At 38.4% G+C, this 27674-nt stretch overlaps 1 protein-coding gene across 12 annotated transcripts in view; it reads right to left on the bottom strand.

Moving 5' to 3' along the window:
* Positions 1–9139: 9139 nt before the first annotated feature.
* The window catches only part of HNRNPC (heterogeneous nuclear ribonucleoprotein C), a 67374-nt gene continuing 48839 nt past the window's right edge, over positions 9140–27674 (bottom strand). For 10 of the 12 annotated variants that reach the window (XM_046007489.1, XM_046007500.1, XM_046007491.1 and 7 more), the window contains 4 exons: positions 19947–20107; positions 19330–19443; positions 18927–19087; positions 9140–18827 (listed from right to left, as the gene is read on the bottom strand). In XM_046007489.1, the coding sequence (XP_045863445.1) occupies positions 18744–18827; positions 18927–19087; positions 19330–19443; positions 19947–20107 (520 nt within the window). In that variant the 3' untranslated portion in view covers positions 9140–18743. The remainder of the gene's footprint in view (positions 18828–18926; positions 19088–19329; positions 19444–19946; positions 20108–27674) is intronic. The other 2 variants (XM_046007499.1, XM_046007501.1) reach the window with 1 other exon arrangement.

The following is a 27674-nucleotide window of genomic DNA, read 5'->3' as shown; positions in this document are numbered from 1 at the left end:
CATGGTAGATCTCTTTCCAACTCAACCTTTTATTTTCAACTTTTCTGTGCCATTATGTTTGCTGAATTTCTCCAAGCAGACCTGAATTCTGGGTCTTTCTAGGATGACGATATGCCCAAAAAACTGATTTCAGATGTACCTTGTCACACAGTAAACATCAGGAATGTTTTGAAGCTTTATTAGATAGAAAACCTGGTATGGACTAGGCAAAATCAAACAAACATCGTGAAAGGCAAGGTGGTGAAAAATGGGACAAGATCCCCACCCCATCAGATGTTATCCTTGACAGCTGAATACCTTAGTGGAGATCTGAAAGCAAGGGATAATTGCCCCATTGCTGGAGTGCTGCTGTGTCTTCTCTGTGGAGGTTATTGTTACTCAGTTAGTCTCTCATTTCCTTTATTGATGGTAAAGGAGTTTGCATCCCTATGCGTGGTCTGTTAGCTTGTTACTCATTAAAATCATTTTGAGAACAAACACCCCAAGTTTTAGGTGTGGCTTTTGTAAACATCAGATATCTGGAATTTTCTCTTTTAGTCAATCAGAGCATCTCTGTTTTTATGTTGTAAGATTCAGGGGTTTGGTTTTGATTTCTGGCCTTTTTTTTTTTAACAATTTAGGGGACCTTTAATATATATTGAATTTATTTTTACAATTCACTTGATTTTTCCATTTATCGTACGTTTTCCAATTTGCTTCTCTCTCCCAGTCTCTGACATTATTTTCATTTCCTTTTGGACTAAATTTTCTTTGTTTTTCAATGTGTTTTTTTTCCCTTCTACTGATTCTTCTATTTCTATTAGTAGCTATCCTTAAATATTTAACAGTGATATTTAAGTCTATCAAATATGCTTAAACTCATGAGTTCACAATGATATATCTTTAAAAAGATTTATTTATTTTAGAGAGAGAGAGAGAGAGAGCAAGCATGAGGAGGAGGGCCAGCAGGAGAGGTGGAGAGAATCTCAAGCAAACTCCATGCTCAGCTCTGAAATCCAACACAGGGCTTGATCTCATGACCCCAAGATCATGACCTGAGTAGAAACCAAGAGTCAGACATTCAACCCACTGAGCCACCCAGAGACCCCAAGTTCATAATATTTAAATAAATTAATTGATCACTGGATTAGTGTTCTATTGCCATAGAATAAATTCTCCCATAATTTAGTAGTTTAAATCAATAAACATTTATTATCTTATAGTCCTTAGAAGTGACATAATACAATTTCCACAGTATCCTATTGTGACACAGGTCAGCCCTATTCACTGTGGGAGTGGACTACACGTGGGTATCAATACCAGGAGGTGAAAGTCTTGGGGCCATCTTGAAGACTGGCTATCACAGTTTGCCCCCTGGACCTCAACGATTCATGTCCACCTTATATGTAAAATATCCCTTCCCAAGGTCCTCAATAGTCACATTCCATTACAGTGTCAGCTCAAGTCCATGATCACATCATCTAAACTAGGTAGGCATAGATGAAACTCATTAGGTAGAGTTACGAGGCATTTCTCCAGTACAATTTCACTCAGTCATAAGACTGACAAGCCAAACACACAAGTTATATCTGGCTTCTATACTCATAACATATAATGAAAGGACAGGTATGGGATAACCACTATGGAATAAAAAGGAGGGATGAGGAAGGAAGGCACACAAAAGTCATTGAGTTATAAAAATTCTGAAATCCAGGGCACCTCCCTGGCTTAGCCAGTTAAGTGGCTGCCTTCAGCTCAGTTCATGATCTTGGGGTCCTAGGATCAAGCCCCAGTCATGCTCCCTGCTCAGTGAAGCATATGCTTCTCCCTCTGCCCTTCTCTCACTTGTGCGCACGCACACACACTCTCTCATTCTCTCTCTCTCTCTCTCTCAAATAAATAAATAAATAATCTTTTTTGAAATAATACAGAATATGTCTTCTGATCATAATGGCAACAAACTAGAAATCAATAACAGGGGTGCCTGTGTGCCTGTGTGGCTCAGTTGTTAAGCCACTGCCTTTGGCTCAGGTTATGATCCCTGGGATTGAGCCCAGCATTGGGCTGCCTGATCAGTGGGAAGCCTGCATCTCCCTCTCCCACTCCCCCTGCTTGTGTTGCCTCTCTTGCTGTCTCTCCCTCTCAAATAGATAAAATCTTAAAAAAAAAAAAAAAGAAAAGAAAAGAAATCAATAACAGAATAGGAAACTGGAAAATATGCAAATACTTGAATTTTTAACAACACAAATATAAATAACTTATGGAGGGAAAAAAAGTTAAAGGGAATCAAAATCACACTGAACTGAATAAAAATTAAATTACAACACGTCAAAATTTGTGGGACACAGCTAAAGCAACACAAAAAAATAAATTTATAGCACTAGGTGCTTATACCTTAAGAACCCACAAAAAGAGCAAAACAAGCCCGAAGCAAGCAGAAGAAGGGGAATAATAAAGATAACAGCAGAGAAAATGAAATCGAGAATAGAAAAATAGAAAAAAACTGAACAAAATATGGCTCTTCCAATGGATCAACAATCTTGATAAACCTCCAGCAGGACTGACAAAGAAATAAAAAAAAGAAGACACAAGTTACTATATCAAAAATGAAATAGTAGATATCACTACAGAGCCCATAGACATTAAAAGAATAATAAGAGCATAGGGAAAAAAATAAATAGAGCATAGGTGAAACAACTCTACCCACATAAATTCAGCAACTTTGATATGATGGACCAATTCCTAAAAAATAAAACACTACTAAAATCACTCAATACAAAATAGATAAGTAATTGAGTTACTTATTTTAAAAATCCTTAAAAATAAATCTCTAGGTCTAGATGGTTTCAGTGGATAATTCCACCAAATGTTTAAAAAAAGAACTACACCAACTCTACATAATCTCTTCAAGAAAATAGAAGGAACCTTTCCAAACCATGATACTAATCAAACCAAACCAAAAACCAGAACAAGACCATACTAAGAAAAAAAAAAAAAAGTCTCATGAATATAGATACAAAAGTCTGCAATAAAATATGAGCATGTAGAATCTAATCAGGCATATAGAAAGAATTATGTACCATGACTAAGTGGGTTTGTTTCTGGGATGCAAGTTTCTTTCAACATTTGGAAAACAGTCAATAGAATACACCATATTAACAGGCTACAGAAGAAAGTAAGAAAGTCACACAATAACATCAACTGATGTACAAAAAGCACTTAACAAAATTCAACACTCAATCATGGGGAAAAACAAACAAACCTCCCAACAAGTTAAAAGTAGAGGGAAATGGAAAATTACCCTAAACTGATAAAACTTGCAGCTAACATCGTACTTATGGTAGAAGACTGCATATTTTTCCCTTTAAAAATGGGAACAAAGCAAGGATATCTGCTCTTACCACGCTTGTACATCATTGTACTGGAAATCCTAGCCAGTGAAAGAATGCACAAAAAGGAAACAAAAAGAATACGTATTGGAAAGGAAGAAATATAAGTATCCCTTTTTGCAGTTGATGTGACTATCTAGGCAGATGAGTCTACAAATGTATTCTCAATGAATTGAGAAAATCCCTTTCTCAGTGCAGTTACCAACCAAACAATCAACAAAACTCTTAGAATAAGAGAGTGCAGTGAGGTTGCAAGATACAAAATCAAGACATAAAAATAAAAAAATAAAGTAGAAAGAATCATTCTACCCAATTTTAAGACTATATTGTTACAGTTAACAAAAATATGGTATAGATAGGTGGATAAATACATTGCTCAACGGAACAAAATAGAAAACCCTAAAAGAGAATTCACATAAGTAGGCCCAACCAACTTTTGACAAAGGTGCGAAAGTAATTCATTGGAAGAAGGATAGTCTTTTCAACAAATGGTGCTGGAGCAATTGAACAGCCATAGGTAAAAACAAATTTAAAACACACACACACACACACACACACACACACACACACACACACATGCTTTCAACCTAAACCCTACATCTTATAAAAAAATTTTTTTTAATGGCTTATAGATTTAAATGTAAAAGATGACTATCAGAAGAGAACTTATCAGAAGAGAACCCAGAAATGCACCCTCAACTCTATGGTCAACTAGTCTTCGACAAAGCAGTAAAGAATGTCTAATGGAAGAGAGACAGTCTCTTCAACAAATGGTGTTGGGAAAATTGGACAGCCACATGCAGAAGAATGAAACTGAACCATTCTCTTACACCACACACAAAAATAGACTCAAAATGGATAAAAGAAAAAGACTTAAATGTGAGATAGAAATCCATCAAAATCCTAGAGTAGAATACAGGTAGCAACCTCTTCGACCTTGGCCACAGCAACTTCTTGCTAGACACATCTACAGAGGCAAGGAAACAAAAGCAAAAATGAACTACTGGGACTTCATTAAGACAGAAAGCTTTTGCATATCAAAGGAAACAACCAACTAAACTAAAAGGCAGCCTATGGAATGGGAGAAGATATTTGCAAATGATGTATCAGATAAAGGGCTACTATTATCCAAGATCTATAAAGAATTTATCAAACTCAACACCCAAGAAAACAAATAATCCAGTCAAGAAACGAGCAGAACACATGAACAGACATTTCTCCAAAGAAGACATACAAATGGCCAACAGACACATGAAAAAAATGCTCAACATCACTTGGCATCAGGGAAATACAAATCAAAACCACAATGAGGTATAACTTCATACCAGTCAGAATGGCTAAAATTAACAAGTCAGAAAACAACAAGTGTGGAGAAAGGGGAACTGTTGGTGGGAATGCAAACTGGTACAGCCACTCTGGAAAACCGTATGGAGGTTCCTCAAGAAGTTAAAAATAGAGCTACCCTACAACCCAGCAATCGCACTACTAGGTATTTACCCCAGACACAGATGTAATGATCCGAAGGAGCACCTGAACCCCAATGTTTAGCAGCAATGTCTACAATTGTCCACAATAACCAAACTATGGAAAGAGCCAAGATATCCATCAACATATGAATGGATCAAGAAGATGTGATAAACACACACACAATGGGATATTATTACTCAGCCATCAAAAAGGATGAATAATTACCATTTACACTGAAGTGGATGGGACTGGAGGGTATTATGCTGAGCAAAATTAGACAATTACTGAGAAAGACAATTACCACATCGGTTCACTCATGTGGAATAAGAAATAGCACAAATGATCATAGGAGAAGGAACGGACAACTGAAAGAGAAGTCATCAGAGAGACAAACCATGAGAAACTCTTAACTATAGGAAACAAACTGAGGGTTGCTGGAAAGGAGGTAAATGGGGGATGGGTAACTGGATGAAGGGCATTGAGGGCATATGATGTGATGAGCACTGCATGTTATACGCAACTAATGAATTACTTAACTCTACATCTGAAACTAATAAGGTACTATATGTTGGCAAATTGAATTTACATAAAAAACCTTATGAGAGGGGTCGGCTTTAGCTCAAGCAGTTACTTCGCGAACAGTCCTCAGACTTACAATCCATTCACGGGGGTTCGAGACCCGCGGGTGCTTTAAAAAAACAAACAAACAAACAAACAAAAAAAAACCCTTATGAGGGGGGCACCTGGGTGGCTCAGTGGGTTAAAGCCTCTGCCTTCGGCTCAGGTCATGGTGCCAGGGTCCTGGGATCAAGCCCCACATCGGGCTCTCTGCTCAGCAGGGAGCCTGCTTCCTCCTCTCTCTCTCTGACTGCCTCTCTACCTACTTGTGATCTCTGTCTGTCAAATAAATAAATAAAAATATTTTTTAAAAAAATCCAATTATTGGGACACTTGGCTAGGTCAGTCAATAGAGCATGCATCTTTTGATCTTGGGTTCGTAAGTTCAGGCCCCATGTTCGCCAAAGAGCTTACCTAAAAAAAAATAAAATAAAAAACAAATCCAATTATAAGGCGAAAGATTTATGCGATCTGAAGAGAAACCAGAGTATAAAACAAATCCAATTATAACAAGGATAAAAGGCATGGATAGTTCACCAAGTGGAAGATAACCACGTGAAAAGATGGTATCACTGGCCATTAGGGAAATGCAAACAAGCAAACAAACAAGCAAACAAAAACAAAATCCCACTTTCATACCTATTAAAAAAGTAAAAATAAAAATTAGTCATAATCTTGGGTTATGGGGGCACCTGGGTGGCTCAGTGGGTTTAAAGCCTCTGCCTTCGGCTCGCGTCATGATCCCGGGGTCCTGGAATTGAGCCCCATATTGGGCTCTCTGCTCAGCGGGGAGCCTGCTTCCCTTCCTCTCTCTCTCTCTGTCTGCCTCTCTGCCTGCTTGTGATCTCTGTCAAATAAATAAATAAAATCTTAAAAAAAAAAAAATCTTGGGGCATCTGGCTGGCTCAGTCAGTGGAAAATGTGACTCTTGATCTCAGGGTTTAAGTTTGAGGTTTGAGCCCCACATTGGGTGTGGAGATTACATTAGAAAAAAAGTAACTAGTGACGATCTCAAATCTTGCCAGCAATGCAGAGAAACTGGATTTCCTGTTCTTGTTGGTGGGAATGTAAAATAACACAGCAACTCTGGTAAATGGTTTGGCAATTTCTCATAAAATTAAATATATACTTACCTTGCTACTCACCAATCACCACACTCCTTCCTGGGCATTTATCCCAGAGAAATGAAAATGTACGTCCACGAAAACTGATACACAAATATTCATAGCAACTTTATTTATAATAGCCCCAAACTGGAAACATCCCAAATGTCCTTCAACAGATGAATGGTTAAATAAACTGTTACCTCCACAGCAACAAAAAGGAATAAACTATTGTTACATGTAACAACTTCGGTGGGATTCAAGGGCATTGTGCTGTGTGTGTGTGTGTGTGTGTGTGTGTGTGTGTGTGTGTGTGTAGGGGCAGCCAGTCTCAAAAGGTTACATACTATATGATGTCATTTATATAACTTCTTGAAACAGCAAAATTATAGTAATGAAGAACAGATTATTTCAAGGGTTAGGAACAGCTGTAGGAGGATGGGGGACATAGTATGACAATAAATAGTATAAGGGTTCTTTGGGTGTAATGGCACACTTCTGTATATCGAGTGTGGTCATAGTTACATGAATTTAAACATGTGATAAAATTGTGCAGAAACAAACATGAGTGAATGTAGTAACTGCTGAAATCTGAGTAAGTTCTGGAGTTTTTTGTTTTTAAGAGAGAGAGCGTGCATGAGAGAGAAAGGGAGAGAGAGAAAGGAGAGGAAGGGAGAGAGAAATTCAAGCAGGCTCCATGCCCAGAGTGGAGCCTGACACAGGGCTCAATTTCAGGACCCTGAGATCATGACATGAGCTGAAATCAAGAGTCAGAGGCCCAACTGACTGAGCCACCCAGGCACCACAGGTCTGGAGCTGATTCCTTAGTTTTGATAAATGTACCATGGTAGCATTAAGATGTTAATATTAAGGGAAACTGGAGGATGGACATATGGGGAGCTCTCTGCACTGTTTTTTGTTTTTTAATGATGAGGTTTACATTTATTTATTTATTATTAAAATTTATTTAAAATTTTAAATTCTAGTTAACATTCAATGCAATATTGCTTTCAGTAGAATTCAGTGGCTCATCACTTACATACTCTGTACTGTCTTTGCAACTTTTCTGAAAATCTAATGTTACTCCAACATTAGAAGCTTTTTTTTTTTTTTAAGATTGTATCTATTTATCAGAGAGAGAGAGAGAAAGAGTGTGCGAGCACACAAGCAGGGAATGGCAGACAGAGGGAGAGGGAGGAACAGGCTTCCTGCTCAGCAAGGAGCCGGAGGTAGGGCTTGATCCCAGGACCCTGGGACCATGATTTGAGCCAAAGGCAGATGCTTAAGTGACTGAGCCACCCTACCGTCATTGAAGCTTATTTATTTATTTTTTTAACGTTTTATTTATGTAAGTCATTTATTTATCTCTACACCCAACGTAGGGCTCGAACTGATAATCCTGAGATGGAGTCGTATGCTCTTCTGAGTAGCCAGCCAAGCGCTCTTAGAAGCTGATTTTTAAAAGTGGAAAGATAAAAACTTTTTAAGATTTTATGTGTCAGAGAGAGAGTGAGCTCAAACAGGGGGAGCAACAGGCAGAAGGAGAAGCAGGCTTCCTGCTGAGCAGAGCCCAATGCGGGACTCAATTCCAGAACCTTGGGATCATGACCCAAGTCAAAGGCAGATGCTTAGCTGACTGAGCCACCCAGGTGTCTCAGGAAGAAAAACTTCTAAGAAAAAATTTTTAAAATCTGTTTTGAAGATTATTTATTTTAGGGGTAGAGAGCATGAGTGGGCGTGGGGCAGGAAGTCCAGAGGGAGAGGGGGAGGGAGAGAGACTCTCAAACAGATTCCCTGCTAAACGTGGAGCCTGACAAGGGGCTCAATCCCACAACCCTGAGATCATGACCTGAACCGAAATCCAGAGACAGAGCTTAATCGATTGAGCTGCCCAGCCAGCCCTTAAGAAAAAAAGTTTTTAAAGTGACACCACTAGGATACCTACCAGAATAGCTAAGATTGGAAAATAGCAGGTACGCAAGGGATATACTCTTTTTTTTTTTTGAATTTTTTTTTTCCATTTTATTTATTTTTTCAGCGTAACAGTATTCATTCTTTTTGCACAACACCCAGTGCTCCATGCAAAACGTGCCCTCCCCAGGGATATACTCTTTATTTCTATATAATACTCTATTCCAGTGATTTCATTCTTAGATTTACACCCACCAGAAACAGACACATTTGCTCAAAAAAAGACATGCTCTAGAATGTTCATAGCAGCTTTATTCATAATAGCCAAAACTGAAAACAGTCTAAATGCCTATTCACAGAATGAATAAATCGCAGTATATCTGTATAATGTAATACTATACAATAGTATGAATGAACAAACTACAACATGCAACAATATAGATGAACTGAAAAGACAATGCTGAATCAAAGAAGCTAGACATAAAAAACTACATAATATATCACTTATTTGAAGTTCAAAAACAGGCAGAAAGAATCTATGGAGTCAGGATAATAGATGTCCTTGGGATGGCGGTGTAAGTGGCTGGAAGAGGGCATGCATGCGAGGGATTTCTGCAGTGCTGGTGATCTCCAATGCTTGATTTTCTTGCTAATTTTTGTGAGTGTGTTTGGTGTGCAAAAAGTAACAGCTGTACACATGATTTGTGGACTTTTCTGTATGTAAATTATACAATAAAAGTTTACCGAAGAGTAAAGTGAGACACACTCAAACACACTAATTTAAAAAAACTAAAATTTTAAGGACAATATCAAGTGCTGATAAGGATGTGAAGCAACTAAAAATTTCATTTACAGCTAATGAAAATATAAATTAGTACAATCACTTTGGAGAGCTGTTTGGCAGTATCTATTAAAGCTGAAAATACACATACCCTAGGCCCAGTTCCACCCAACTATACACATACCCAACAGAAATGTGTACAGATGCGTTCTTAAAAGACATGTACAAGAATGTTCATGGGAATATTATCTCAAACCAAAAACAATCTAAATGTCCTTCGATGCTGACGGAGCCGATGAAGATCAGTTACAGCCCAAAACTGTAGGGAAATGAACCTCCTTGTGGCATCCCTCAGTCAGTGGGGAACAGGAGCCAGTGGACAAAGACACCAGCCTCTTGTGCCCCAATCCTTAGAAAACTCTGAGCAGCATTATGTACCCAATTCCAGTAACACACCTTTATATTGGCTTTTTCTTAACTGTCTCACTCTTCCACTTCCTCACAAGTCCTGTCTCTTGGTATCATTCCTCAAGTAAACGACATCCAAGTGTTTCTCCCAGGGTGAGCCCAAACATCAATATCACTATTCCATCTACATATAGTTCACAAATAGAGGACACCTATCTATGGTGACAGAGGTCAGAGTAGTGGTTACCAAGGGGGTAATGGCTGGAAGGGGCACGAAGGTTGTTTCTGAGATGCTAGTAATTCTCCATATCCTGATCAGAGAGGTGGTTTATGCAGGCATATTCATTCTTAAGTCTTCATGAAGCTGTATGCTTAAAATGCATGCATTTTATAGTATATATGTATACTTTAATTTTAAAAAGTAAAGAGTGGAGGTGTTGGGTAGAACTGCCCACTAATGGGAGAGTGGGCCTTGTAAGGGAAATTGGACTTAAGGTATTGAAAGAGGTTTTTTCTTTTTTAGAAGAGATTTTATCTATTTATTTGAGAGAGAGAGCGAGCGAGCACGAGCAAGAGAGGGGTGTGGAGGGGGAAGCAGACTCCCTGCTGAACACGGAGCCCAACACAGGGCTTGATCCTAGGACCCCAGGATCACGACCCGAGCTAAAGGCAGTTGCTTAACTGTCTGAGCCACCCTGGTGCCCCGAGTTGAGATTAATGTCAATGAGCACATCCACCCTTTTTGGATAATGCACTATCTCATCCTTGGCAATCAAACATGGATTATTAGGATTTGTTGGAGGCACTGGGAAAGGACTGTGAAATATTATAGTGAAAGCAGGGGCACTGAAGTTCCCCTGCAAGAATGCATCTTCAATACTGTTATGCTGAAAAAAATAAATAAAATGGGAAAAAAAAAAAAAAAAGAATGCATCTTCAGCCTTGCTGGGCATTCAGGCTGTTTCCAAGACTGCCTCACCCAGGGCTGACCCTCCCCTTTTTCCTTTCCCACCCATTCATTCAACATATTTTGATGTTTCAGACACTCTGAAACACTTAGGATAATATTGGTAAACAGTGATAGATGTGGCTCCTGCTCTCGTTGAGTTCCACTCTACTAAGAAAAATATATTAATCAAGTAATCATACAGATTGCTGAGTGTGGCTGTAATTAGTGCTACAAAAGAAGAGATTCCTGGTTCTGGGATAGCTACTTGCCCACTTAAGAAAGGCAGGTGAGGGAGGATTCCTGGAGGTATCAACACTTGAGCTGAACTCTTAAGGGTAAACCAAAGTTCTCTATGGAACCAAATGGACAAAGGTGGAGGAAGTGAGCATGGGGAGTGAGAGGCACAAAAAATTTCGAACAAGTGAGGAGCACATGGTAGAGAGGCTGGACTGATAGGCAGGGGAAGATGAGATGCCATGTGCACTGCAGTAAGAAGTTTTGTCATTATCTTAAGACAAGGAAAGCCAGAAGGGCTTTTAAACCGAGAAGTGCCATGATTATATGTGTTTTGAAAAGATCAGGAAGGCTGTTGTGTGGAGGAGTGATTGGAAAAGGATCCAAGTGGTGTGGGTATACAGGAGAGTACTGTAGTAAACCAGGAGCAAGGGGATGGTAACTTGGACTGGAATGGTGCCAGTGAAGACTGGGAGAAAATAAAAATGACTGGACACACATTTTAGGAGGCCCAAGAGCTTTATCAGTGCTGTAAAAATGGCATGTCATTTTCAAAGCAAATACAAGTGTTTACATCAGCTAGATACAAGAGTATGGATTATGTTAAACTTGGTGGTTGTTCTTGTTTCACTAGCATATTACTTCTTAGGAAAAATGATGTGTGGTTATGTTGCAACTGAATTGGCCCTAGGATATTCTGAAGCTGTTAAGTATAAACATTCCTCAATGAGAGGGCTGACGAGTGCCAAAAAGTTGCAGCAAAGAGGGCGGAGTGGAGGGAAACATGGCCATGGAACCACTGACACCCAAAGGGCTTTGCAAGGAAGGCAAAAAGAAAAAGAAGTGTATGCGGGTCAGGCAGGAGGCCTCAGATACACCAAAGCTAAAATCAAGGCTCCCAAGGTCTGTAGAGATCTAGGGAAAATAAACCTTCCAGTCATTTGCGTGAAGACTGCTATTTGGCCAAGTGAGGGACTGTGCTGGCGGGTTAATTATTTTGAAGGGGAGATGTATATCCTTACACTTAGGTTATGTACTTACAAGGACAAGACAGGATAAGCTTCAGAGTGGTATTGCCATGTGTCTCATCCACAGGCTGAAAGGAGGTAGCAGGGACCTGGGCATGTACCCAGGCAGGTGCTGGGTCCCACCACAGGAATGTATCAGGATTGTATGCCCAGCTGAGGGAATGAAAACACTGAAGCCATCTCCATAGGTGGTCAGGTTAACAGTGGGCAACTTAGGATGTGCCTACAATCCCCCCCACCCCACCCCAGTAGATTCTACTAAGGGCTGCTCCTCCTATTGCCCAATACAGAGCAGACCACTGCAGCATTTCTATAAGTTAAGCAGGTAACTTTCTGGCAACTAAACCCCAGCAGCTTCTGGCACTTTGTGAATGACCTAGATGCTGCTACAGAACTCTGCGGAGTCCATATGAAGTCCTGAGCAGCACAGGTTTGGCTGGATGAGGAAACTAACAAAATGGAGTATTCCAGGTTCTTGAATAGGGAGAGGAATACTGAGTGAGGCTGGGCAGGCAGGGGCCTGGGTGGGTAATATCCCCCAAGTGGGCCAGGAGAAGCTTTAAGGATCTCATTCATCCTCTGTAAAGCAAGTATCCTTTAAGGCAGGGCAAAATAGGCAAAAAAATGTATCAGACCCCAAGACTTTATAGTCCACAGGAAGATTTCTAAGTTTGGATGGAAACTACTAAAATTCTTCACCAAGCAGTAAATGCATGAAAATGAGTCACTGAAGTTCCACATTCATACCAGAAACGTGTTATTGAAGCTTTTGTGCGTCTGCAAAAGTGACAGCCTGTGTTACTGAACACCTTATTGGGAAAGACCAAATCCTTTTTAGGACGCTCTTGTAATGACATTTCCAGGTGTTTCTTCTAACGGACCAAGCAGGCATCATGGTACAGGGTCGAAGTTGTGTATCAGACTATTATTGTCCTGACAGATGATTTTTACAAGGTATTTGGAAAGTTTGAGATACAAGAAATGGTTTGTAACAGTGCCCCTGGGTTCCCTGGAAACAGCCAAGGAAAATAGATGGGGAAGTCTAGCCTCTTTATTTCTAAAGCCCAACCATGCTGTATAACCCCAGCAGTTTCTGCTCTTAGCCAGGTGTTTTTCAAGACGTGTTTCCAAATGTTAAAGTCTTATGAACCACTCTAGTATTCAGAATCAAGAGAAAAATGGTTAAGGTTATTTTTCCTTGTGTTGAATTTAAGAGAAGGTGCTGGGACCCTAGTCTATTATCATGCTTTGGAGATAGTTGTATCATTTTGGGGGGTTCAAGATGTAAGCTCAGAGATACCAAGATACCATTTCCTCTCCTTAGGTCCAGAATCCAATGGTTAAGCCAGATCACAGGCTGCAATGTTGGCTCTACCATTTATTATCTATTGAGCTTTCAACAAGGCACTTTGACACTCTTTGAAACTTAGGAATTACTTCCATACATATGTAATAGGGTCGTGTGAAAATCAACTAAGAGTTTATCTTAAATGCTTACCCAGCAGCATTCTTGGACACATCTACAACCTGTATCTGCCTTGGGCTTTGGGCACCCACTGAAAAGATGGAGTCCCACTTAAGATTTTATTTAAAAAAAAAAAAAAAAATTATTTTCCAAGAAACACTGCTAAATGAAGGTTAACATAGACTATGCCTGTAGTTGTAGATGTCCTACTAGTCAAGTACTCCATGTTAGTCTAGGGATGTTCTAAGAAGTCTTTTGATGTTGAGGTCTAGGGCCTAGAAACACTTACTTTCCATGAATTCAGGACACGAAACACCTCGGAAAGTCACATTTTTTCACCTAAGTTACATACGGCTAGCTTATCAGTATCTGTACTTTTTAGAAACTGCTCATTTTGTAGCACTACACTACCCAGTAAGATAGCCACATTAATCAGATTAAAAACAAAATTGAAAAATCCAATTCTCAGTCACACTAGCCACATTTCAAGGACTCAGCAGTGACAGGGCTAGCACATTAGTCAATGCAGTATGGAACACTTCCATCACAGGAAGTTCTACTGGAGAGTACAATAGATTAAGAGTGGTGGATGGATAATGTTGGGCTTTCTTTAACACGTTTTCTTATAACCTCAGAGAACAAAGACTTTCTCTCTCCCTCAACCCTAGCTTTTCTCACCTTTTAACCCTACCCAGACACCTCCCCATCAGTGCTTTCTGTATTTTGGCCATAGATTTCAAGGGAGGTACAGGCTCACCCTTTCACCAGATGCTCTCATTTTAAATAAAGCGTAGCCACCATGCTTTTTCTTACTGTAAGCTCTTGTCTTAAACCACTTAATATACGACATGAACATTCTTTACTAACTCATTAGGCAGTCACTCAAGACACCCTCTCTGAAGTCCTAATTGCTCCCTTCTACCTTATTCACCTTAGAAAGAGCACTTTTTGCCTCTTGGTGCAGGGGTTCCCCTTATTGCTAGCAAACTGAAAGTTACTGTCAAGAGTCCCAACTGCAGAGATTTAATTGGTCTGGAGTGCACACCTGGATGTCAAGATTTTAAAAGCTCCCTTGGTAATTCTAATGTACAACTGAAGCTGAGATCCACCTGACAACTCATTTAACATACTAAATTATTTTTAATAACAACTTTAGGTTTATGAAAAGCTTGTTAAGAAGAGTCATTTTGCTCAAATTTTTGTCAAATCTTCAGAACATTTTTATTTCCCTCAACTTCTCTTTTGTATGACACATAAAAATCTTGGATTTCTACTCCTATTAAGCAGCCTTTTTTTTTTTTTTTTTTGGCATTCACCCCATTCTATTCACCCCTTCTATTGTAGTTCTGACTTAAGGTCGGGGAGAAACCCACCCCAGCTCAAACAGGGCTTTTAACTCCAACTCTCTACATAGGCCCCGTTTTTCGTAACAGTAGTTTTTTTTTTTTTTTTTTGAAAGTTACTAATGCAACCACATGTTCTTTTGCAGCCTTCCTGATTAGGATTAATTTGATTAACTGAAATTCAAACAAGTAATTTTCCAACACCCCTCATTTATTCTCTCTAAACACTTGGAATTCTGTTATCCCAGTCAGGTACATCTAAATCTAGCTTTTTCTGTACTATTTAGCTGGCCCAATTTTTACTTTATCCCAAGGTCTTTCTAAACACTAGAAATTCTCTGAGAGCAAGCCCCTTATTCATCAAATACAATATAAATGGTACCTGTTCTCCCTGGGATAAACAGCATTGATAAAGCAAAACGAGTCACTAGTTACTTACCAGCCCATTCTATACATATCATATGTAGCTCATTTACTGGTCACTCCCATTTCTGTCAGATCTGTATTTACTATTTTTAACTGGCTTCAAGGTATCACTGTACTTTTTCCTTATCCATCTAAAACTCAACTGAAATGCATTTCCTTAGTCAGTGTGATCTGAACTAGGGTACAGAAACTCAAACCCCAATTTGACAGTGGTACAGGTGAATTTTCCTCAAGTTAAATAAAAAGATCAACTTCTATGGCTAAATCCTTTATTCTTCAAGGCCACAATCAATGATGCTGTTTTCCCACTCCCCTAAAAATAAATACCTATTTCCCTATTTCCCAACTACTTCCACAACACATCCCACCATATCATCCAGGTTACCTAAAACCACCAATGTATGCGAAGTATAGTCTCTCGGCAGTTCCATTTCTTTACTTTGTGTATCATACCTGCAAGGCTTTGCTTCCCCTAGCTACTTACACTTTTGAATCAACATACTGCTGCTAAGTTATTCACTAGATTCCTTTACTGGTATTTTATAGTTACTGTATGGCTTTAATGATGCTTACTTTTGATCTACCCTTCCTTCCATTACATTCTCAATACTCATTTGACTCCTTTCCAATTTACCATAATTCTGTTGTTTTTGTTTGCATTTTCCCATTCTCTTACAACTAGTTCTGTCTGTTAAGAGACTTATACGTACTGACTAGCACTACTAATCCTTGCAGGTTTCAGATGTTGAGGTGACATCTGAAATCTATTGGGAACCCTCTTTTCAAGCGTTCCAAACTTGTCATCCATTCCAATCCAACAGCTTTAAGTTAGCTCCTTTCACTAGTGAAATAGCAAAAGTAGAAAAGTACCTTTGCCAGTGAACACCCCAGAAGTCTCCCCATTAAAAATTAATGTAGCATCAGAAATGTTCCAAAGGGATTTAATTCATCCACTTTCTTCATCCAATTCTGGCTGGACAGTGCAGTCTTTAAAAGCTTCCAGGTTATTTTCTTATATTTCCTGGGCATATTGGATAAACCATTATTCTGAAATTTTTAATACCCAACAAAGTCATCACCATATTTTACTGTGATAAATCTTATTTCTATTAAATAGCTTAAGGCCTGCTCTTTTGAGATTGTCAAGTTACTCAGAATTTCCCCTAAAAAATTAGCTGTCTCTCAAACTGTCAAGCTTTTCAACCTCACCTGCTCTGCTAACCCACTGCTAAACCACAGAGCCCATGTGTTCTCTGCCTCTATTTCTATTGAACCTATTCCAATCTCTTTTCCTGGGGCGCAGAGTTAAATGATATTAACAATGACTATAAGCCTTTATTAGACCAATGGTCTTTAAGACAATGGTCTATTTTTTAAAAAAACTTTTAGTATCTGCATTTCATCAGCTTGCAAGATATAGACCTATACGCTATTTCAGTCATGTTTCCTTTTCTCTAAGCTTTGGCCTAGGATTCTGAATTTCAAAGTATTAAGAGTATAACCTATGATTACAGAAATCTTACAGTACTGTTCTTTTACTTCCACGAGGAAATTTAACTCCTAATAGACTGAGACATACAGTGTGAAATTACTCTTCCCCATCAAGACAACCTAGAAATGTCAGCATTTTATCAATAACCTTGCGTGTGTGTATACATTTTTGAAGAGCACATGACCGTTATCTTTAAGCTTTCCAGTTTCTTTCAATACTTGGTTTCACATGAAATTAAAAGTGTAGACCCTTTCATGCATCACTTAACTGGTGTAGCATCTTTTAGTTGCTGAGAGCTAACATTATCTTAAATAGGTTTTATTAACATCTTGGAACCTTAACCCTTTCTTCTAAGCATCCAGCTTATTTTGGGGATTATGTGCTTAAAGTGAGTTTGTGTAACATGAAATCATATAAGATCGGAAAACAAAGTGGGGGATAGAAGACTTTTTGACCAAATGAACCCACAAAAGCTACTTTTGTACTATGGATGTGGGGTCCAAGGGGTTCAGAGTTTAGCCTCTTCCTTCTATTCTTTGTCACGTGTTATATAAAATGATTTTTTTGGATCTTAATAAATAGGACAAGGACTTCTGCCCACAGTAGGCTGGATATAAATGCCTTTGTTGCATGCTATGAAACTGCAACTTTCTGGGGAATCCAAGGTTTGTGTGAATGGTAATAGTCCGAACTAGCCATGTTCTTATCCTGCTCTGCTGGAAACAAGTATAAAAACATAAACAAACCAGATCTTTCAGGATTAGTTAGGCAAGCATAACAAATCTAGAAGCTGTTTAATAAATCCATCCGTTGAAGTCTAGGTGCTAATTAATTAGTATCATGACCAAAAAAAAAAGCCAAAAAACAAAAACCACTGAAATTAATCACACAGGAGAAAGGAACGAAAATTATTTATATAGATTAAACTAATTGAAAGTAAATGTTCTCAGTCACCTGGGAAGGTTTTATAAACTACAGCAGAGCATGGAAAAGCGAGCTTTTCTATTCTCAGGAACTTGGAGGCACAGACTCAGAATCCAAAAAGTAACTGGGACTCTAAATAGCAATTAAAAGGATAAAATAAAAGTAACAGAGGTTCATTCTCCAGTTGTTTCAGATTTTCCTAAAATCCTGACATGTTTGAACCTCTTCTATTTAAGGACAAAACGATTTAGCACACAACAAAAATCTCAAAAAGGGTGCCAAATGGACCACAAAACATTAATGAAATATCTTAAAGTTATTCCCAAACCTTTTCATTAGGATAGAAAAGCCATTCTGCACAAGAATCTCCACTCCACATCACAGCAATACCCACCCAAATGACACATCATTTTAGTTTATGTTCGTATGAGCAAAGACTATGAATGACTCAAAGAAAAATATATTTAGTACATTCTAGGGTTTTGTGTAGGCCGCTGTGAAACAAAGAATTTGAAGTAAACAATTATAAAATACAAAAATAAAAAACCAGGTTTTTTTTCTCCAAACTCCTGGTTTAATAAGGACTTGTTTATTTTGAGAAAAAGGGTCCCAAACATCAGGCTGTTCACAAAAATAACCCACAGTATCAACTTTAGAAAACAAATCTTAAGACTATTACACTAATTATTTTTCTAGAGGATGCATTTGACATGCCAACTCTCATTCACAAAAATACATTGTTACATTTGTGTTGAACAGCCCCACATAGCACTCTTATGTGGGGTATAACACACATACCTCTAACTCAAAGCTGCTCTCAGGTGCTACTCAACTAATGCGATTGCCTTTGCAGTTAGGGAAGCAACTACTGAGCTCATGTATGAATGGAAAGAACTGTACTCCCTGCATAACAAGAGATTATTTTGGAGACAGTTGATAAAAACCACACATCCTTTTTATTGTTAAGTCATAAAGAGGTATCAAAATTAAAAGCAAAAATTACAGGGTAAGACTTAACATAACTACTAGGAGCATCAAAGGAAGTGAAAATGGGACTAGGCGCAGGGCAATATGAATTAATGAACATGGGAAGGACAAGGATGGGGAGAACAGTGAGCATGTGCTGAAGAAGATACTAGGGGAGAGGATCTGGTGAAAATTTTGATCTTAGACAAGCGCCTAGGTAAAGAAATAATGGGACAAGATTTCTAAACCCCACTATGTGCTTAAGAGTCATCCTCGCCATTGGCGCTGTCTCTGTCATCCTCTCCTTCCTCAGCCTCTTTTTCATCATCCTTGATCAACTCCAGCTGTGAGAAACAGACACAAATAGGATGGAGTTAGAGGCACTCCATGTGTCCCTGCTCCCCCCTCCACCACCTCTTTCTTTCCTTTCCCGTGGTTTTCACCTGGTCATCCCCCCGATCTTCATTATCATCATCATCCAGTAGGTCCCCCTCCTCAGCAGAGTCATCTGCACCCCCCTCAGACTCCATCTTCACATTAGTCTCATCTTTCTTCAGGGAGCTGCTGCTCTGCTCCTCTTCTGACTTATCATTCTTCATCTCTACTGGGGATGAGAAGGACAAGTCTGTCTAGGGGCAAGTAATGTCCACAGGATGTAGACAATCCCCATTAATGATCACAGAACTGCAGCACAAATCTAAATCCTCCCACACAAATGCCCTTCCCAATTCAAATTCCCCAAGTTTCATATTCAACTGCTTTATACCCCACTATTCCAACATATACCTTCAACTATCTTCGGTAACTAACCCAAGTTTACACCCAACAAGCTGCAAGGCCATTTACCTCCTTGTTTGCTCTGTTCTTTCTCAATTTTTTCCAGGCTTTCCAGCAGAGAATCCACTTTTTGTTTTATCTGGGTCAACTCCTTCTTAATGGTCTGAAGGTCATCACCTTTCACTTTAATACAAACAGAACTCTGTATTAGAATCAACTCTACCGGAAGTTACCAGATGCCGAACACCATTTCCAACTAAACCACATGGTAATAGCCAGAGGGGATCCTAGGGGAGAAATGGAGCCAGGACCATACTGTCCCAGTAATGGGGATCACTTAGTTTGTAGCTAGAAACTGAATCTAATGTGCCTACTGCCTTAGCAACAGTATTCTTACTTCTTTAGGCCCACTAAAGATCTCAATTATATATGAAAGCACTTTCTGTACTCTTTGACTTGACTTACACACTTTGTAAATTTTTAAGCACTTACTAGCTCCCTACAGTCGAATACTTTAACTGGCCCCTTAATCACTACTATCTTCTCTTTCACTACTATCTTCTCTTCCATTATTTTGATTACACAAAGCCATTAGTATAAAACCTGAACATTACTAACTACATTAATTTCCCTATTTCAACAACACACAAGCAGCAGAATCACAAAGCTGCAATAATAATACATACACTTTCCAGACTTGGAAGAAGATCCTCGCTGTCCACTCTTAGAATTGAAGCCACTTTTGCCTCTTCGTGAGGTGTTTCCTGATACACGCTGGCGTTTTGAAGGAACTACAGCCCGAGCAATAGGAGGAGGAGGAGGAACACGTGCTGGGTAACTATACATCCTATTGGATAAAAGGAAAACAGACTTCCTTCACAACTAAAATTAAGTCAGCAAGCTCCATCAGTGACCTTATAAAATAATAAATTAATGTTCATTGTCTATCAATTTGTATCTTTTTGCTAATTTTATTCCAAGGTCCAGTAAAAGCCTTCCTTCTCTACTGTTTTAAATACAGCCACTACTTCAAGAAAATACTATATACACACATGCATACCCAATGATGGTTGGCCTTAAGGGATGGACATCAAAGTTCCTCTGTATTCTGGCAGTATTAGTAAGTATTACTTTGTACAATGAATAGACTACATATATATTTTTAAATTTTACTCTATATATGCTGCAATAATTCATAAATAAATAAAACTTAGAAAACAATTCCAAATAGTACTCAGAGTAAGGGATTACAATTAATGGAGTCTGCAAACAGTCATTATTTATGATGAGCTAAATTTGGTGAGTATATAAATAAATAATGTATAAAGTATACAGAGTATGTATGTATTTGGTGAGTACAGAAATAAATCATTACTATTAGTAGTGATACTGAATTGAACCATACAGAACGGAGAGTTGGTACTAAGAGCCATTCACATGTGTTGGTGGTGTATAAAAAGCCATAATCCACTCTAACATTTAAGCGGAGGATGCACTCATAGTTCCAATTCCAGCAGGATGAGATTACTGTCTGTCTTGTTTGCTATTCACTGGTGCCTAAATCCACTGCCCAGCACACATTCAGCTCTCAAAAATCATCACTGGTTGCTTAACTGCTGCTAACTCTGGAGGAGTATCCCAGTGACTGCTAAAGATATACCTCAAAGTGATGGCTTGGTATTTTCTTATTTGTTAAGAGAAAATTCAAAGTGTTACAAAAAAACTTCTTACATGGATAACAGTTCTAGAAAACCTCTACATTCTGTATTATTTTTATAAGAGACTGCAGCATAAGAAGGTAAGATCTACCACTGGGGGGAAAAAAATCCTTCAATTTTGTTCTGTACCTTTTTAATAACTAATTTAATTCCAAGGCCCAGGTATTAGTCTACAAAAATTACCTAAAAACTGCTGCTCTGCCTAAAGCGATGTATTACAAAGCCTTAAAATTTTATAATTCATATATAACTAGTCTCCAAGCTATCTCATCAGTGACTAATCTCTGAATTTTTAAGTCTCCAATCCTCCAGGTAGTGATAATCACCTTTCTCAACCCAACTTAATCTAAAAACATTTCCATCCTACTTTAATAGAGCACTAACTTATTTTTTCCCAGAAGTAGCTATGACAGGAACATTTCCTAAACTAAGAAGGAACACGTGGTACACTGCCAAACAAATGAGTGTACTAGTTAGTAATTTTCACGTAAGCAGTTTTTAGTCAAGAACACCCAATATCTATTTCCTGGGATCGAGCCCCGCACTGGGCTCTCTGCTCAGCAGGGACCCTGCTTCCCTTCCTTTCTCTCTGCCTACCTGTGATCTCTATCAAATAAATAAATAAAATCTTTAAAAAAAAAAAAAAAGAAAGAAAGAAAGAAAGAAAGAAAAAAGATTTTATTTGCCAAAGAGAGAGCACCAGCCAAAGAGAAGCAGGATCCCTGATGAGCAAGGAGACAGATGTGGGACTCAATCCCAATGACCTGAACTGAAGGCAGATGCTTAACCAACTAAGGCACTCAGGTGTCCTGCAGCAAATTTTAAGTGAGTTGTTAATTTGTCAGTTTGGAATGGTTTATGGGAATTAACACAAACAAAGAAGATACTTAGAGTAATGTTTTATTATCACTACTACTTTCCATACATAAAGCTTTTCTTCTTTTGGCCCATTAATTGCCCACAGTATAAAAATTCAAAAACTGTAACATAAAATATAAAATAATTCAGAAACCACTCTTCTTTGTGCTATATGATGTTATTTTACCCCCACCCTTTAAAAAAGATTTTATTTATTTATTTGATAGACAGAGATCACAAGTAGGCAGGCGGGGGGGGGGGGGAGCAGGCTCCCCGCTAAGCAGAGAGCCCGATGCGGGGCTCGATCCCAGAACCCTGGGATCACGACCTGAGCCGAAGGCAGAGGCTTTAACCCACTGAGCCACCCAGGAGCCCCCAGTTATCCCAATCTTGGGCAAGAAACATCTCATGACCTAATCCCACTGGATTCAGAGATATAAACTACCCCTTCCCAACCCATCCATTCACTGGCACCAGGTCTCTAAACTAATGATCCTGGCATTCCAGATTCCCTGTACTTGTGGGCACTGGAACTTCATTTTGAACACAAATTTGTGAATACAAATTTCACCTGATGCAGCTAAATTGTCACAATGAAAACGAGGCAAGAAATGCAGTTTGTGGGGCGCCTGGGTGGCTCAGTGGGTTAAAGCCTCTGCCTTTGGCTCAGGTCATGATCCCAGGGTCCTGGGATCAAGACCCAAGTCAGGCTCTCTGCTTGGCCCAGAGCCTGCTTTCCTTCCTCTCTCTCTGCCTGCCTCTCTACTTGTGATCTCTGCCAAGTGAATAAATAAAATCTTTGGGAAAGAAAAAGAAAGAAATGCAGTTTGTTTTGAATCTATGTAATGACCCTATGTATATAAATGGAAGTCAAATGCTCTAGTTTTCAGAAGAAAAACAAATTTCGGAGTACCAAGTGGTAGTGCTAAAGGGCATTCAGTGCCAGGGAACTTAGCTACTGCTTCAAGCAAAAACGGACTCTTTTGAAAAACTCACAAACATTCCTCTAATGAAGCTTAAGTAAACCTTCCTTGTAAAATGTCAAAGTGCATGATTGGGAAAACATGAAAACCATGCCTACTGTGACAACACTCAAGGTCAAAGGGACAGGAAATACTACAGCTTCAAGAATTAGCTACTTGCTTATCAAGATGAGTATCACGTGCTGACTCCCTAGTGATAAAGCTCAAGTCATTAAAAAGTCTTCATGAAAGTTTCATTGTTACCAAAGGAAGAAACACTAAATCCCGAGAATTATGACTGCACTCTAAATGAGAAATCTGGACATTAAGTGTTGGTATAAAACCTAGCCTGAATAAAAAAGGTCATTAAAATACCATTTTAAAGAAATTAAAAAACTGTGAAGGCACATTAGCTAGCTAATTATCTGAACAGGTTAAGACAAAAAAACTGTCTTAATCTCAAAGCAAAAACTTAAGCACTGCAAGTTATTAAAAACAACAGTTTACAGAGATGCCTGGCTGGTAGTCAGCAGAGAACACAACTCTTAATCTTGAGGTTGTTAAGTTCAAGCCCTATGTTGGGTGTAGAAGTTACTTAAAAATAAAATCAAAGTTTACAAAGGCAAGTTTTTTCGATGACTAGATAGAACAGCGACCTTTGGGTCTCAAAAACCCTGATTCAGACTTAAATTTCATCACTACCAAAGTCAAAACAACAAGAATGTTGAGTAAAAATCTGTATTCTCCTGAATATATTTACTATACCATACCATACCATACCTGCTTCCTGTCTTAAAAATTTAGAAGGATTAGGGGTGCCTGGGTGGCTCAGTGGGTTAAGCCTCTGCCTTTGGCTCAGGTCATGATCTCAGGGTCCTGGGATAGAGCCCCACGTCGGGCTCTCTGCTGGGCGGGGAGCCTGCTTCCCTTCCCTTCTCTCTGCCTGCCTCTCTGCCTACTTGTGATCTCTGTCTGTCAAACAAACAAGTAAAATCTTTTAAAAAATTTAAAAGGATTAAAAATAATTTTACATATAATAATTATCAAATAGGAAACAACAGTTCTGGAAACCAACTGTCAGATATTCTAGGCCCACGAAAATCTTAAAAAAGAAAAAAAATGGCTCAGTAAGTTAAATATCTGACTTTCAGCACAGGTCTCCATCTCGGGGTCATGACACTCTCTAGGCTCAGCAGGGAGTCTGCTTTTCTCTCTCCCTCTGCTCCTCCTCCCACACTTGTGTACTCTTAAATAAAATCATAAAAAAGTAAAAGCTACAACGTGACATAATTCATAGGTAAGAGCAATCTAAGACGAATACTCTCTCCTTCCTGTATAATACTGATTTATCAAATTCAGTTTAAATCCGCAATCCCATTGTAATTTCATTCAAGTGTCAGGAAGTATTTTCTTCTGCTTCATTTTTTAAATCTACAATGAAATTTCAAGATGATGTTTCTCCCTGCTTATGACTGATTTTCCTAGGAGGACTGATTTTACAGGCTACTATGTTGTCTGGCTTTAGAATGTGCGAAGATCTCTGAAACTGCTAAAATTGCATGAATTTATCTATTCACGATAAAGTTAAAAATCACTGATGCAGGAAAAGACTAATCTAGAATGAGTCATTTCTCAGAAACATGATTAAAAACAAAAACAAAACAACAACAAAAAAAGCCACAACTGATTTTAAGTACACTCTAAGCCACACACGAGACTCGAATTCATCACCCTAAGAGTCACATACTCCACTGACTAAACCAGCCAGGCATCCTAAAATGTGTTTTAATTTAAAGTACAGAGAAAAATATGTACAAATCCATGAGGTTCAAAAAGAATCATTTTAGGAAAGTGAGATGAACAGCATCTATCTGTAAAGTGTATTCTGTAGGATACATCTAGAGGAAACCATGTGATGTAATAACAAAAATTACACAGAGTTTAAGAGCCAATGAACAGGGGGCGCCTGGGTGGCTCAGTGGGTTAAGCCACTGCCTTCGGCTCAGGTCATGATCTCAGGGTCCTGGGATCAAGCCCCGCATCGGGCTCTCTGCTCAGCAGGAAGCCTGCTTCCTCCTCTCTCTCTCTCTCTGCCTACTTGTGATCTCTCTCTGTGTGTCAAATAAATAAATAAAATCTTAAAAAAAAAAAAAAAAGCCAATGAACAGCATCCTAGTTCCAATAATTACTAGTTAAACAAACTCCCAGTTGATGAGATACTCACCTCAAACTCAAGCCACCAGTGCACTAACAATTCATTTAAAGAGTTGGAACTAAAGCCCTGAGTGAAGGAAGCCCTTCTGCTACAACTCTTTTAAGTTTGGTTCCTGACAGTGTAATCACTCTGTGACAATCTACAACTTCAACTACAGGTATCCCACCATACCATCCAGGGTAAACCTTCAGAACACTCCTTACATAACTATTCAATAATCAAGGCCTTTAGTAACCGGTATCTTTGAACATTAAAAAATATTGTTTCTGGATAGTTCTTTTCCACTCGTTAAAAAAGCTTTTATGAAACCATATTTGAATGATTAGGTAACTATTTTCCATTATCTTGTAAAACTACCAGAAGCTTTTTCACTAGACTATACATACTACAACCCCCCAGACTGTTTAAGTCATGTCATTTGTTTGGTGCCCCATGTCATTTGATTTTTAATGTAAAAGTAACACAATGAAATTACCTTAAATGTATGATTAAAGATTATGGTATGAAGTTCATTTTAACATGCAAATACTTAACTAAAAAGTTAAAGAATTTTTAAGTTCATCCTAATGATTTAAGTCTCTATTTCTTTATTTATATAATAAAGAGGGGGTTTTAAATGTCTGTGTAATGTTTGATTCAGGTTTGCATCAAAATGTAAATATGAAGGGCGCCTGGGTGGCTGAGTGGGTTAAGGCTCTGCCTTTGGCTCAGGTGATCTCAGGGTACTGGGATGGAGCCCTGCATCCAGATCTCTGCCTGCCTCTCTGCCTTCCTGTGATCTCTCTGTCAAATAAATAAATAAAATCTTTTTTAATAAATGTAAATATGAAACTGGGTCATGTAAAAAACGGATGCCCAAAAAAACCCGTTTTCACATTGCCAAAAAAATGCCTGTTGCACTTCAAAATAATCAACTAGCAAAGTTTTTATGATCTGTGTTTTCTTTCTAAAGCAAGAGACAATTAAACCTTATTTGCAGGTATTTTTCCACAAACAAAATGCTACCTTGGTTGAGTCGTCTTGGTAGAAGCCGAACTGAATAGAAATGTGAACTTTGTCTTGTCAATGCAATATATGGACAGAATGCCAATTACCAATATAAATTTGCATAGTTGTACTTTATGTTCCTTAACTTTCTTTGCATTGCCTTTATCCAATGGTCCATCAAGAATATAAATGATCTATGTATGACTGAAAACAGCAAGCCCTGCTCACCTTAATGATAAAGGGACTAAAGGACAAGTCAGTATGCTGCAAAAGATCATTCAATGTATAGTGGCACTGAAGCTATTAAATTTTAAAGAAAAAACAATTTCGTAACTAGAGGAAAAACAAAGATTACCTAACCACAGTTGTAGGTTTAAGAACATTACCCAAAGAATAATGATCAAGGCTGGGAATACCACATGCATTCCTGTTTACAAAAAGAAGGAATTAGCAGCCCCTGTCTATGTAGAAACGATGTTGCCAATGAATAAATGGTTTTACAATCTTTAAAGAAGAATTATGGGTTGGGGCGCCTGGGTGGCTCAGTGGATTAAGCCGCTGCCTTCGGCTCAGGTCATCATCTCAGGGTCCTGGGATCTAGCCCCGCATTGGGCTCTCTGCTCCGCGGGGAGCCTGCTTCCTCCTATCTCTCTGCCTACTTGTGATCTCTCTGTCAAATAAATAAAATAAAATCTTAAAAAAAAAAAAAAAGAATTATGGGTTTAATATTTAGGGGTATTTTTGAAAACTCAGTAATATTTATAATTTCAGTATGCACAAATGAAAATTGCCTCACTGATTTATTTGCAACTCTTGAGAAGGGGGAAAAATTAACTATATCCACTCATTTTAAGATGCACCCCATTATATGTATTCAAAAAAATAAAAGCTACAATTTAACAAGAATCCAAGAGTCTTAAGAAAACACACTAATTTGTAATGACAGACTCATCTGGCAAACTATGTTAACACAATCATTTGTTTTCTGGAAAGACAACTTGAAAATTCACCTGAAAATTTTCTAAACAAAAATAATCGGAGCAGTAATATGGGGAATGCTTTGATCAACCCATTCGGGAACAGTACTAGATTCAAGACTATGTACAAAAAAAAAAAAAATAATCTTTGCTTCTGCTTTTTATCAAGCCTTACATTAAGGTGACAATCTTTAAGAGACACAATTTCCCAAGAATTATAACCTTATTCATTTGTTACAATGTTAACATATATACTCCCCAACCAAAGGTAGTGTCTTAAAAACTGTCAGTGTGATGCAATTTTTTTATAAAGCCAAAATTAAAAGAGTATTTATTGAGAATATTGTTTACAGACCACATGTTAAGAACATGTAAAGCCCATCCCAGGCAAAAGTACACTTCTTTAGCTTACAAAGAAACTTCTTTTAAGTAGTTATTTCAGAACACAGATTTGTGGTTGCCAGGGGCCAGGGTGGAGAAGTTGATAGAAAAGTGCTTCATGGTAAATTTTTGGGAGTACAGAATGATCTCTACCTTGGTTACACTGGTTGATACTGTACACCTTGTTTATACTATGTTAAAACTGTAGAGTCAATTCTGCTGTTATGTAAAAAGGTATCTTTTTTTTAATCTTTCCATTCTTGAAATCATCTTGTAGTGTTTCTGTCCCAACAAGTATCATCAAAACCTAGCCCTG

Source organism: Meles meles, chromosome 6, assembly GCF_922984935.1.
Source record: "Meles meles chromosome 6, mMelMel3.1 paternal haplotype, whole genome shotgun sequence".
NCBI classification, from domain to species: domain Eukaryota; kingdom Metazoa; phylum Chordata; class Mammalia; order Carnivora; family Mustelidae; genus Meles; species Meles meles.
Note: the sequence above shows the minus strand (reverse complement) of the source record. Positions and strands in the feature narration are given on the sequence as shown.